General features: G+C 35.2%; 1 protein-coding gene across 1 annotated transcript; it reads left to right on the forward strand.

Annotated features, from left to right (window-relative positions):
* The first annotated feature begins 192 nt into the window (after positions 1 to 192).
* LOC123312752 lies at positions 193 to 13,230 on the forward strand. Its single transcript, XM_044897224.1, has 5 exons — positions 193 to 346; positions 5,427 to 5,641; positions 8,715 to 8,861; positions 9,071 to 9,158; positions 10,892 to 13,230. The coding sequence occupies exons 1-5, from the start codon at positions 301 to 303 to the stop codon at positions 11,239 to 11,241; spliced, it is 846 nt and encodes a 281-aa protein (XP_044753159.1). The 5' UTR covers positions 193 to 300; the 3' UTR covers positions 11,242 to 13,230.
* Positions 13,231 to 15,077: the final 1,847 nt, after the last annotated feature.

Consider the following 15,077-nt stretch of genomic DNA (forward strand, 5'->3'; position numbering starts at 1 on the left):
AGCAGGATGAACCTAACTTCCAAAGATAGCTTGTATTATATATTCCATAAGAAATCTGAGATAGTTTCACAATTCCGAATCTCAGTAGGAAAGATTCGAAAAAATCAAAAAAAGTCCCAACACCCACTACTCCAGCCCACAGAATGCGCACTCTCCCACTTATTGATACGGATGGACTGGCGAGTGTCCTGCGTCCTGAAGGACTACAACTGTCCCGTCTTTCTATCAGTCTACTGGTTGAAACTTGCGGCTTCTGTCATCTATACGGATGTGGTAGAATAGTGACGTAATTTTGGAAATATGGCCATGTCAAGATTGATGACTGTCTTCTGCAATTTGATCATTCGTAAGTTTGGACGAATCCTTTCTGTTCCGCATGTGGGAATTTCAGAGGGAAGGTCGACTGCAGTTTGCACCCTTTGTTTGTACGGTTGGATGCAGGAGTTTGAAAATTAGAGACAGAATAGCTCGAAAATAATTTTGGTGTCATTATTTTTATCTTGTATCTGTTCATTTACTTATTAATGGTACGGAATCCTTACATCTTTTCTATTTGATATGTTTTCCTGTGATGGTTGCTCCATGCACTCGTTCCCTCCTAAAAATGACTCTTTTTCATCAAAAATTTGAGATAGTTTTTTCAAATTCCTATATTCGATTGTGTTTTTCATTTTAAGTACCTATTCACAAAACAGCTACTTTCATTTTATTTTTTCTATATTAATGTACTCTATTCTTCCTACTCTATATTCAAAGTTCATGAATTCATTACACAAATTTCGATATTGAGAAGCATTTTTCAACGCTTCTTATCAAGAAGAACGAATGGAGCATAACAAAATAAAATGAGGATTGTGATATAATTAATTTGCCTAAATGATATTGCATCCATTTGTAGTTAGTCGATTAGGCCAAGTTCCACATTGATTAATTTTGGTAAAAAAGTATATTGAGATTCTGATAAAATTTGCAGATAACAGAAATGAAGATTTCCATAAGAAGTTCACGTTATTTCATGAAATCTAGAACGCATCAGCATCTTTATAGTTGTTTGAAGGTTTAGTGGAAAAGTAACCTTGATTTCAGACATGTTCTTCATGAACTCAACGATAATATTAGCGAAAAATAATTCTTAATCTTAAGTTTTCAGATTCGAAAGAAATCGACAATATTAAGAATACTATCTGGAGCTATATAAACACTCATTATACATCTATATTTGATATTTGGAAACATTTCTAGTAATTATACATATATATCAGTAAGAGACATCAAATTTCAGAGTACATCGTAATAGTATATAACATTACTAGCAAGGTAAGAGGGTTTTTACTGGCGAATGGAGGATATAACTGACGAGCCGCAGGCGAGTCAGTTACCTCCTTGAGCCAGTAAAACCCGTTACCTTGCGTGTATTGTTTTATATTTTATTTGTTTCTCATTTGTGAAAAGGTTAGATAAATTCCAAAAAAATCTCAATAATTTGTGGCAAATGTCATAAGCTATGGAAGCGTTGCCATGAACATGTCTGTTTATTTTTCTTTACATTTGTTTTGGCGAAAGCGAAAATGAATGTACCAAAAGAAATTATTGAGGCAGCCAGCAGTGTAGCTTCAAGTTTATTACCTGCAAAATCAGCTTCAAGGTACGAGCGAGAATACGACGACTTCAAAAAGTGGCAAAACAAAAATAGTGTGATTGGGGTAACTGAAGATGTTTTGTTGGTCTACTTGAATCAACTATCAGCTAGATTCAGCCCTAATACTTTATGGGCAAAATGGTCTATGCTGCAAAGCTGCTTGGAAATGAAAGAAAATGCCCCTGTTCGCAGGTTTGTTTTCCTTAAAAAATTTATTGAAAAATATGACGTTTAGTTGTCATTTGCAGATTTCAAAAGGTAATAGCGTTTCTGAAACGAAAAAATGAGCGTTATACGCCAAAAAAGGCCAAAGTATTAAGTAAAGAAGAGGCTGAACAATTTCTTTTATATGCTCCTGATGACCAGTGGTTGCTGGCAAAAATTGCAACAATATTTGGCATTTTTGGATGTTGTCGATGTGACGAAATTCTCTCTTTAAACATGAATGATGTAGAAGATATGGGAAAATACGTTATTGTGACATTGCGGCAAACAAAAAATTTAACAACAAGAAGATTCACCATAACCGATGATGGCTGCAGCTTCAAGCCCTGCATGTTATACAGAAAATAAGTAAATCTCTGGCCTCCTGGAACAGAAAGCCTAAGATTTTTTTGACATACCGACATGGAAAGTGCATTTCCCTTAATGCTGGCCAGCACACTATTGGTGGTGTCCCAAAGCAAATAGTGAAATATTTAGGTTTAAAAGACCCAGAGTTAAACACCGGCCACTCTTTTCGCAGAACTGGAGCCACTATGGTTGCGGATTCGGGTGGAGATATTTTAGCACTAAAGCGTGCAGGAGGGTGGAAGAGCACCGAAATTGCGATGAGTTATGTCGATGATTCGGTCAACAAAAAAATCGAAATGTCTAGCAAATTATTTGGTAGTAAGGAGAGTACAAATGTTCTGCAGTCCTCGAGTTCAGCAGTTTCTGAGTCAACAGATGGTTCATCATCATCAGTATCAACTCTTTCATCATCAAAAATCTGTGTTACTGGAAATCCCCATTAGGGGGTTGAAGTTACGGGGATGAAAAACGCAGAAAAAATTGTTCCCCCTAGAATCAGAAATTGTTAGTTTCCGTTGGACCATCCTGTAAATAAAGCACAAAGCTGGTAAAAGTATAATTTGCAATTAGAAATTCAGCTGTACCAGTTGAATGGTCGGATTAAATCGTTATCGAAGGTTCTTCCTTCATCAGTAGGTTGCCAATTGGGGATGGATGGTTAAAATTGGACGGGGAGACGTAAAACTCCCACGTAACGTAGATAATTTCAGTTTCCACCTCCGCTTTTCGAGCGTGGGCGACGGTTTCATGAATAATATACCTACGTATTATCTGGATAAATCCGAAATAGACACGAATGCATCGCAAGATGAAAAATCGGATATAGTGTAGGAGTGGATGAGCATCATGATATTCTCAAATCGTCTTTTTTTACTGTGTGGGTAGAAGATGAATAAAATACGAACCTTCCTGGCAATTTGGCACATAATAATTTCAACTAATACCATATTGAGTAATCATTTGAGTTTAATGCTCAATGTTCGAGCAATACATATCTTCAGATCTAGATTGAGGTCAATGGGGAAATCTCCTCAATTTGGGCTATCACAGCATATGCAAGTTTAAACCAAATAATTATGAGTTTCATTCATGAATTTTTCAAATACACCGCGGAAACTATTCAAAATCATTCTTCAAATATGGTGTTTTAAAATTTAAATCGCTTCGTTTCCAGTTTACGATTTGGCAACAGCGCCTACTAGAAAATAAAAAAAAACATTGGCTTGTTTATAAAATAACAGCTGTTGGTTTACAGCCATCATAAGGTGCGTACTCACTGGCGAGCCTCAACAGCAACCGACCATTAAAATCCCATAAAATATTACGATCTTCCTCGTTCGTCGTAGACTTCATAGACAGCCATCTTTGTCTATCTTATCAAGATAGTGTATTTGTTGTCCTTTATTATCAACGCATATTTCAGTCGATGTTGCCAACTTGTGCAATCGAAATGAAACGCTTTAAATTTTAAATACCCATTTTCATTTTTCATTTTTAAGTACTTAAAATAATTTTCTGGGAAACGGTTGAAATGGCTATTTCAAAATGTGACGTTTCGAAGATATTTCATAAAAAATACATCATTTTCGTCAGAAGGAGTATTTCCTATTGGCTGAAGCCAGTTCGATCGGGCTTTCAGAACTGCGTTCTTTTTCTACTTTTGTTCAGGAGAGGAGATAGTCTGTGGTTAAAATAATGACGATTTTTGGATAGATAACTATCCTTTACGCAACCCATGTTAATTCATTACATTCTAAGATGAAAAATGTCTGTTAACTTGAAAACAGGTCGAATCCTATGAGAAAATTCACAATGTTCCTGGAAGAGGAATGAAGAGTGAGAAAAACTTAATTTACATGAGAAAGCCAGCTGTTTGGGAACGAAACATTCAATGTTCAACAAAGCTTGAGACCCCGTTTTATGGCTTTGGTATTATTTCAACTTTCGGTCTTCAAACTTTGCGAACATGAGTTTTATGCAAACGAAACGGCTTCCTCTCAATATTGGACAATAACGAAAACTCTTTCATTATATTCGTTCAAACTTGAAGAGTGGGAAAATGCTCCACGGGAAATTCTTATGAATTTAATATTCTTCCATAGTTAATTGTTAAGATGAGATTGTTGTGGGTTTCCATTTCACTTCTCTGTTATGATTAATTAATCAAGTTGTTAGCAACTTGAAGGCTGTAGAGTGTAGAGGTTTTAGCTAGAGCAATTCTGACATTCATTTTTTTGCACCTTTGTTTTTGTGTGACTTCTTAAAATACTTCAAGTTGAAGCTTGAAAATCACTGAGGATCATGGTGAACCCTTTCAGATAATATGGCGTCAGGACAGCTTGTTTTTGTTTATTTTGTGTATACTGTAACGACGTTTCCTCGGATATCTCGAGAATCAGCTATTCTTTAAAGGGGAAAATAGCAAACCCACCTTTGTGGCTTCGAGTAGAAGACAAGGTCCCTTGTTATCTGGGGTGTTAGAGACAACCAGTGAAAGTTTAAAACAGAGTTCACAAATTTAATTCGTTAACGCAATGAGGAACACAACATGCACTCTTATGAAATCAGTCGCAATACAATGGGTGGAATGAAAACAGTCTACATTACACAACTAAGGAGGTTTTTCTCGGAATGCAATAGAAATTGCAACGCAAATGTGGTGAATTCCCGGAAAAGAAATCGATCTCAAACGCGCCACGGGTGTTACGGATTCGTTCGCGAGCCAGAACCAAGACACCCTTAACGGGCAATAGAGTCGGGGCTCAGTTTTGAAACTACGGGATTGCAGGTTGGAGGTAACGAAACACGGCCTTGGGAAACGGTTCTCTACTCTATTTTCTGCTTCCAACGGGTTTGCACGCCAGCCAAAAATCGTACTTCCAGCGGAGAGAAACCCAAAAGGAAAAGGGTGCACTACTGTTCACCACTCTGTACTCCCAGAAGTGGTAGGGGTTGAAACGAAAATCGGCTAAATTCGCATTGATGAAAATGTCTTGACTCTGGCTTATCGGTACTTAGCGAACAAACACTCGGTTTTCTCTCAATTCAGAATGTTTTCACGGTACTATCGAAACTGACTGTGAAATGAATTGTAGTTTTTTAATTTTAAATTGCTCCAATAATTTTCCTTCTCGAATTCCCTTCAATAACTAGTAACATGAAAAAAATATTAAGATTACGGACAATCATCAATTATTCATTCTTTTTGTTCCAGTAACAATATTATCATTAGTCACATTTGCAATTCACCTACCGAATCAACCAACTGACCGGCCGCACAAATTTAGGATAAGTTCAACAACTGTTGCACCAGCAAGTGGTGTATCCAACCAAAGTTCAGAGAGCAAAGATGGCGTAGCTACCTATCGTTTCATAAACAGTAACACAGGAACTACTTGCATATTGATGAGGACTGATGCTGTGGTAGAGGTGAGTTTTTGTGACTTTATGGATGAAAGAATCTTAACCCTTAATAACCTGAGTTTCTATGATTATTCTAATTGAATAAAAACCCTTTATTGGAGTTTACAAGACAAAAACAACTCAATTTTTGTTTGAAAAATGTATGGTTTTTGAGAAAATTTGTGTTACATATATGTAACGCTAATAATATGGAGCTAATAGCTACAGTTACTGAGAAATAAAATAGAGTTGCCAGTGAAATTTGCGTTACATATGTGTAACACTAGGTTATTATGAGTTGAGAAATTCGAGAAAAAAAATACTCTTAGAATGAGTATTATCTTCCCCACGCGTAGATATTCACTTGAAATTTCATCAATACTTTATAACACTGACCAAAATTTAATTTTTAGATCAACTGGGTACTGCGTTTTCACTCTTGAGCAAAGAAATTGCTCAGGAAATGGATATCGGTTGTGGTGCTATATGGCGAATGCGCAGATAAAAAGATCCTATAGCGTTCACCAGAATGTAATAAAAATAAACTACTCGTCAGAAATTATGGATATTGAAGTTATTCGTCAATTCAAATCGAAAAAAAATATAACCTGAGATGATATGAAAAATATGCATCTATGGAAAACTTCAACATCCTTAACTTTGGACGAGGTGTTTGCTGTTTATCTCATCAATACATAACATTTATCCGAAAACCTATTGTTTCGTGTTCCATCAACTTCGTGCCTATGAGTGTTCTCACTTTTAAACTAAAGATTTTTATATGAAGACTCCTATCGTGGTTGCTAAATGGCGAATGCGCAGTAATGTAAATATAGGTAAACTCCCGAAAATGTTTTTTGAGGAATGTCGAGTTTAGAGCTTACTTCATATATAGAGGAAAAATTAAAATACACTGCGCAAAAAAATTAACGCACATTCTGAAAATCTCAATTTTAATGAAAGTTAACTCGACATTGATTTTATAACTTATTTTTTATGTTCTCTCGGGTAGGTTATGAACGAAACAAGACACATTGAATGGAAGAAAAATTCAGGATTTCACCGAATCTTATGTGAAAGAAGAGAAATGAACAATTTCCAAAATACTGAAATGCTGATAAGTGATTTAATACCTACTTGGTATTTCCACTCCTTGCGTTAATTACAACTCGGCAACGACGGTTCATACTCAAAATGAGTGTTCAAAATGTTCTGATCTAATCCTTCCCAGATTTCTTCGAGTTGGATTCCTAAGTCATTGAGAGTAGCTGTATGATTTTCTGAACTTTTCAGCCTTCTATTGAGGTTGTTTCAAACCTGCTCAATCGGATTGAGATCTGGACTTCTTGCTGGCCATTCCATTCGAGAGACTTCAACTTCTTCAAGGTACTCCTGAACGATGCGCGCACGATGGGGTCTGGCATTATCGTCCATGAAAATGAAATTTTCACCAATGTATGGGGCAATGGCACTACATGCTCTTCAAGAATGTTCCTTTTATACTTATCAGCATTCATAGCTCCATTATCAACGACCACTAGGTCTGTGCGAGCAGTCAAAGATATTCCACCCCATACCATAATCGATCCTCCCCCAAAACCAGTAGTATTCAGGAAATTGCACTGAGCATATCTTTCATGTGGACGTCTGTATACAAGGAAACTTCGACGACAATGGTAGAGGAAGAATCTAGACTCATCTGTGAAGAGAACTCTTTCCCAATCGGCCTCTTCCCAATGGATATGCTCTCTCGCAAAATCCAAACGCGCCCTTCGATGGGCTGGGGTAAGAGCTGGGCCTCTTGCCGCGACACCAGGCCTTAAATCATATTCTCTGAGGCGATTTCTTATTGTCTGAGTGCTAATTTGCATCTCATGAGTTTGCTCAAGCTGAATTTGAAGGAGGCGAGCGGTTGCAAACCGTTGTCTCAACGAAGAAACTCTCAAGTAACGTTCTTGAATGGTAGTTGTTACCCGTGGTCTACCCTGTCCTGGTCTTCGGACATTCATACCTGTCTCCCTGAATCGCTGCAACATTCTGGACACACTTGTATGGGAAACTCCAAACCTTTCTGCAATTCTTGTGTATGTCCACTCTTCTTCTCGCAAAACTACCGCCTTGGCACATTCCTCTTGGGTCAATTTGCGTGTTTCGCGTTGCATAGCGATCGAGTGTAGAAAATCAAACGAAAGAAAAACAATTAATCACTAGAATTGATCGAGAACAAGTGATTTTAGAATGGAGCCAATACATTCAAAATCTGATAATATCATCTTTTTTTATTCCTGCTGGGAAAAAACATCTGTATTGAAGAAAACCGTTGAAAGTGGATAACATATGCATGCATAATTCTGATAAAAATAATTATCATGGAGAACACCTTCAGTTGTAGAATAAATTTGAGATTTCCATAATGTGCGTTAATTTTTTTGCGCAGTGTATAATCCAGCTTTTCGAGCACGGACATAAACATGGAAGATTGGTTTGAATGCCAATTTCAATCTACGATGTAATTTTCCGATCAACTTTCATCGACTGATTAAAATGCCATATTTTCCTGGGCTATTTGCGTCATAGCATAATAGCCACAATTGTGGTTTGCGAGAGAATTAAGCCACGTCGTAATGTAATGGAATTGTGAGCTATTTTTAATCGTTGACGTAGTTATATTACAAGATTTTGTAAAAAACTTTATGAATTAACGGGAAAAATTCTTATATGTCTCAATTTCCAACACATCTCACATCTCACATTGCAATACTATAAAACCTTTAATTGATAGTGATAGTATACATTTTAATATAACCTAGCGTAAACTATAAAATTGCGATTAAACAAATTTAGTTAGTTCAGTATTCATAAATATTAATATTTATGAAAAAATATCCAAATATCCTATGCCCTATTCAGGAAGCTCCAAAGCTAAAAAAGTTATAACTTTGAGATTATTCATAAAAATGAAAGGTGGCAGTAAAAATAATGAAAATAAAAATAAAATCCAGATGAGTCATTCATGAGTTATAGTGACATGTTTTGATCTTCATGGTGAATATAATATCGATTAATTCTTCTTAATAACTGTATGCTTATTATTCAACAGGTTAAATTTAGATTACACAATTTGGAGGAACAAGCAGATTCCTTCATACCAGAAAAAGCATTGGTCGAAGGAAATTGCAAGAATGAAGATAGTTCCTACATCAGACTGTCATGGACTGGATACAGTCTTATAATCAGCTTTGCTAAGGTGGGTTCACATTGATAGTAATCCATATATACTCTTGTACGAAAAAATCATTTCAAAATTATTGAAGAAAAGATATTTTTTCGGTGTTAAATAATTATTTTTTAAGTAAGCATCTGCATCTACTACTCGGATCATTAGCCGTTGAAAAAAAAAATTATTTGTGTGCAATTTGAATTTCTAATATTTTCAATTTCCATCTAATATTTCAGTCGCCTGGTGGAGAATTATGGTACATCGACAAAGTTGAACTCACAGTCAGTCCAGATCTACCTCAGCTCAAAGGGGTTAAAATCCATGGTAAGTTGTGTACACTGTATTCGTAACTCCTAGCCTGATCCGAGGCTAACTCACATTGGAAGGCGAAAAATGGGAAGAATATTTTTTATAAGGAAAAGTAAGCCTATAAAGCATAGCAAACATTGATTCAGAATACGGTTAATGCAGTCTCAGCAATGGTAGTACCCTAGTTTCCCAAGTTCAATTCCCAAAAATTCCTTTTTTTGGCACAGCCATTATCCGACGATTATTTTAAGTGTGAAATCATTCACTAGAATACTTTGTACTAAGTGGCGTAAGCCCTATAGATTTCTGGTTGATGAATATTTAAAATTTATCCTTATTTACGAGTATATATTGAAAAATTCTTAGCCTACTAAAGAACCAAACAAAATTTCAATGTCAAAATATTTTATTACTAAACATATTCTCCTCTATACATTTATTACGGCAAACCTGCAACGTCTCTAGACCTTTCAAAATAAATGTTTCTTCTTACTCTGCAAACCAGACGTCCACAGCTTTTATTACTTCCTCGTTGAAAGAAAATTTACAACCTTTTGAACTTTTTTTCAGTTGAGGAAAGAGATGATATTCGGATGTAGCCAAATCTGGTGAATAAGGAGGGTGGTCTAGTAATTCAAACCCTTAATCACGAAAATTTTGCTTGGCAACATAAGATAAATATATATCAATCATGATAAATCCATGGCAATCCCAAAAAACTGAAGCAAGAACTTTTTCAGCAGATTTTTGGACATGAAACTTCTTAAGTCTTGGAGAACCAAAGTGTCGCCATATCATCGATTATTGCTTTGTTTCTGTACCCAAGTCTCATCCATAGTAACAATTCGGTTTAAGAAGTCTAGGTACATCGTTTTCAAATCGAGCACAGATCGAACGCGATGCTTCTACCCTTGCACGCTTTTGGTGAACACTCAAACATTTGTGGATTCATTTTGCAGCAATTTCTTTCTGTCCAAATTGACGTGAATTATATGATGAACGCGTTCGTATGAAATATTCAGTGCTTCAGATATCCGTTTTTGCCCAATTCGACGGTCTGATAAAATCATGTCATGATGAGCTGCATCGATATTTTCGGGGACTGACACAAAAACTGGCCTTCCCGATCGGTCAACATCTTCAATGGAAAATTTACCTCTTTTGAAGCTTGCAGTCCAATTTTTCACAGTCGCATACCAAGTATATTGATCACCAAGGGTACAAAGCATATCTTGTTAAATCTGCTTACCTCTTAACCCTTTTAAATACGGGTACTTGGTGATGGCTCGATACTCCATTTTTTCGATTTTCACAATTTCGGTGGACATCTTCTTTCTACTAATTTATTGCGTAACTCTGATTTACTTTTTCAACCTCAAACTTCACACTGACAGTTCTAATGAGTTATTGTTCGTTGCTATGGTAACGCAATATTTTTTGTGTGCATGGAACTGGTCTAGGCTAACTAGATATCAATATATCCTCGTACTACTTTCATTGATTTTATTTGCCATCAAGCAAAAATTTCTAATTGTATCCACCTTATTCACCTGATTTATACGTATCTTTCCTCAAAGGGAAAAGAGTTCAAAAACCGTCCACTCCTCTTTGAGAGAGTGATGGAGTAAAAAGTAGGATAGTTGTGCATAGACTGATAAATATTTGTTTCAATGCATCGTAATGCTGCAGAGAATCACGTTGAAGCTTCAGTCTCGAAGAGAATTTTTCTAATTCATGAATTATTGCAGGAAATGCCATCAAGCTCTATCGCAAAACGATGGTCATCCCCACACCAGTAGGAAAATCCTACTCCTGCGAGGAACTGGTCATCGACTTGGAGACTGACAAGGAAGACAGGCCTCCACCGGGTCTTCGAGGATCTCTCCTCTTAAGGGCGGTACAGCTACAACCCTTCATGTACAAGAGCGATAAATTCGAACCATCCGTTGAATGCAAAGAAATGAGAACTTATCGTGACGAGACAGCTCCACTAGCTGTGGGCACAACCCTAGCTATTTTTGTATTGATGACCATATCCGGATACGCCATTTTCAGGTATTTCAAAGTGAAAAACGTTCAATACAACACCATGGAATAAAGTGACAGCAGAGTATTGCCGAGGTTGTTCTTCAGAGTTCAGTTTCTCCTTATTTGTAAAATCAATGAGATGTGCAAATAGTGACTATTATATTATTTTCTAAGAGTTAGACTGATTTCTGGTTATTGTTTTTTTCTTGGTATTCACAACGCACATTCATTTGCGAATTGGTATTTTTGTGCCACCTTGACATCACTTCAGATGTGAAGAGTTCATAACAGAGATATGTCAAATCTTAAGTATTACTCAGCGAGTATAGAAGTATAGATTATGATTACTTGATCGTATATGGGGATGATGAAAAACGTTCTTCACTCTATATATTTCGCAATTTCATCTATAAAAGATTCTTCTATCACGTTCGTTATACATATTGCACAGAAATTAAAATTAATCATCTTCATATCAAAATATTTTATGAATTAATTTTTGTTGTTTATCTACGTGAATCATAGGCAATAATTGTTATCTATTAAAAAATTCTGGGCTAAGATTTCCATGTAAAATGTATGTTTGAGTTAGAAAACCTCATTAAATACTCATTAAAAATTTGCTTCGAAATATTAGCCCAGAACATGTTTCAACAAAGTCAATATTCTTGGAATGTCTAGTCATATCAAATGGAACGTACCTATATGTTTTTAAAAATATTAGTGTTCGATAGAAAACATAAAAACCAAAGTAATTTATAAACAAGGTTAAAAGTAAAATTATCATTTATATATTGAAAATAAACGTTTCGGCCATCATTTTCATAATGATTCATTGACCACAATCAGAAGTGTTTAAGTCAATAAATTTTGGCAGATCATTTCGCAGGAGAATTTATAATCTTTTTAGCTGAAAACCATTTCAGCAAATCGAGACATAAAGTAATATGATGGTGTGGCAGGTGTGGTAAAATGCAGAATTATATGAAGTTCTTCATTTATTGAAAGAAACGAAAAAAATTCTGCTCAAATTTCACTATGTGGATGTTGCATGTGGTTTCGACATGTATGTTCAGAGTTCTTTTCCATTTTGAATCTGAAGAGAAGTCCACCTAAAATACATACCTAAATGTTACCTACTTAGATCATAGTTAACACAGATTAAAATAGAGTTTCAATTGGTTTCAATCCAATTATTTTTTCTTTTTTTCAATAATTGTTACAAATGTTTTATGTTGAGTGATTTTTACTTAAGCTGTATGTTCTTCGAAGGTTGGGAACAGGTTTATTGGTGTATATTATTGGTCATTAAGATGGTTTTAAAAATGATTCACGATCCAACAAAGTATTCGAAAGACTATTTATTCAATTAAAATGTATTTAATTATATTATATATATAATTTACCTATATGATGGATGTTGAGTTGAGTTTTACCTATTTACTTTATTGACAAAGTTATCTATATGCCAAAAGTTGAAATGAATTGTTGAAAACTCGCAAAAAACAATTCATATCATTATTATTACATATTTATTTATATATTACATATTTATGGCCTGAAATAAATTTTTACTGAATATCCTAAACCTAAACTATTTTTCATTCATCAACCTTATTTTTGGAGAATTTGTCAGTATTTAATAATATATAAATATATGAAATTGCCATGGTTCGTCTTCCAGTAATTTAAAAGAAGTGAATAAATTGAAATGTATATTTATATTAGAGTGATTGAGGACAAGAATAAAAGTACTTTAATGATCGTTGGAGTGGAGATTTGAAATGGAGTTAAAAAGTTTAGTCAAAGAATGATGTGAGCAAATTATGCTTTCAACGATGTATATCTTGTATTTAAGAGGTTTGTAGTCTTGTTCGAAAATATCATATAATCAATAATTGTTCTCATATTAAATCAGGCTTTCACAGAAGATTTGTTTCAATAATGGAGTATTGCATAATATGTCAATATTGTTGCAGCCTTGAACAAGTATGTGTTTGTCAATTTGGAACCATTTTTGATTTGTCGTTTACAATAAAATATTGAATAATACATGAAATTGCGTATTTCTGCATTTGTTTTGGTTTTTATTCGATCTTAAATTATTATCATTCCAAATATTCAAATGTGTGAAATTACGAGGTGTAGTAGGGCCACGTAAGATTTTTGAAATATTTTTTGCTAAATTACGACTTCAATATCAGTTTTTCACTAACATTCAAATTGAAATCGGAGCAACTTGTATATATGAAAAACCAGTTTTTTTAAGTTACACCCGGAATATTATATTGATTCAAGTCGTTATGGAACATCCTGTATAAAAGTTTCCATATCATAAACCAATCATCTATCATAAATGTGGGAACACCCAGTATTATATGATTACCTATGAGTATTTCTTAAAAGAGTAACCTGTATTTCGAAAAATGATCCACGTCATCATAGAACATCCTGTAAAAGGTCGGAAATAAATAAAATTGTGGTAGCTACTATTGTGTTAACGTGTCGAGGTTTATAACAACTCATGTTACATGAGCACAAGATCAGAACAGCCTCAAATAATTTGATTCTGCCAGGAGACATTTTTTCACTTCTAATTTGTACTTGCGTAATCATAGCAACGAACAATAACTCATTAGAAGTGTCAGTGTGAAGTTCGAGATCGAAAAAGTAAAACAGAGTTACGTAATAGATTAAAAGAAAGAGGATGTCCACCGAAATTGTGAAAATCGAAAAATTGGAGTATCGAGTCATCATCAAGCACCTACATTTAAAAGGGTTAAGAGGTAAGCAGATTTACGAAGATATGCTCAATACCCTTGGTGATAAATGTCTTTCGTATGCGACCGTGAAAAAATTGACTGCAAGCTTCAAAGGAGGTAAATTTTCCATTGAAGATGATGACAGATCGGGAAGGTCACTTTCTGTGTCAGTCCCCGAAAATATCGATGCAGTTCATGGCTTGATTTCATCAGACCGTCGAATTTTGCTAAAACGGATATCTGAAGCGCTGAATATTTCATACGAACGCGTTCATCATATAGTTCACGTCAATTTTGTCATGAGAAACATTGCTGCAAAATGGATCCACAAATGTTTAAGTGTTGACCAAAAGCGTGCAAGGGTAGAAGCATCGCGTTCGATCTGTGCTCTATTTGAAAACGATGTAGACTTCTTAAACCGAATTGTTAATATGGATGAGACTTGGGTACAGAAACAAAGCAACAATCGATGGGATGGCGACACTCTGGTTCTCCAAGACCTTAGAAGTTTTGTGTCCAAAAATCTGCTGGAAAAGTTTTTTGGGATTGCCATGGAGCTCTCATGATTGATTTTTTGGATAAAGGTAGAACAATAACCGGAGATGACTATTCGACATTACTGACTACTTTACAGGAAAAAATTAAAGAGAAAAGACGCGAAAAGCTATCCAAAGGTGTTTTTTTTTGCAGGACAACGCCCCTGCACACAAATCTTATGTTGCCATGCAAAAAATTTGTGATTTAGGGTTTGAATTACTAGAAAACTCCCCTTATTCACCAGATTTGGCTCCATCCGACTATATCATCTATTTCCTCAACTGAAAAAAAGTTTAAAAGGTCGTAAATTTTCTTCCAACAAGGAGATAATAAAAGCTGTGGAGGTCTGGTTTGCAGAGCAAGAAGAAACTTTTTTTTTGACAGGTCTAGACACGTTGCAGGTTCGCTGTAATAAATGTATCAAATTAAGAGAAGAATATGTTGAGTAATAAAATATTTTGACATTGAAATTTTGTTTGGTTTTCAATATACCTCGTACATCTAGGCCATCGAAAGGAAGTTCAATTAGCTGTTCAACATTGCCATTGGAATCATTGTAGCGCCAACAAAAGAAAAGTTATTGAAGCCTTCACATGGAAGGTAGGAA

This window comes from Coccinella septempunctata, chromosome 1, assembly GCF_907165205.1.
Source record: "Coccinella septempunctata chromosome 1, icCocSept1.1, whole genome shotgun sequence".
Taxonomy (NCBI): domain Eukaryota; kingdom Metazoa; phylum Arthropoda; class Insecta; order Coleoptera; family Coccinellidae; genus Coccinella; species Coccinella septempunctata.

Coding starts and splice junctions, on each gene's coding strand:
- LOC123312752 (XM_044897224.1), top strand. CDS start 301: ATGGCCATGTCAAGATTGATGACTGTCTTCTGCAATTTGATCATTC. Junction 8,862..9,070: donor TTATAATCAGCTTTGCTAAG/GTGGGTTCACAT, acceptor CTAATATTTCAG/TCGCCTGGTGGAGAATTATG. Junction 9,159..10,891: donor CAAAGGGGTTAAAATCCATG/GTAAGTTGTGTA, acceptor GAATTATTGCAG/GAAATGCCATCAAGCTCTAT.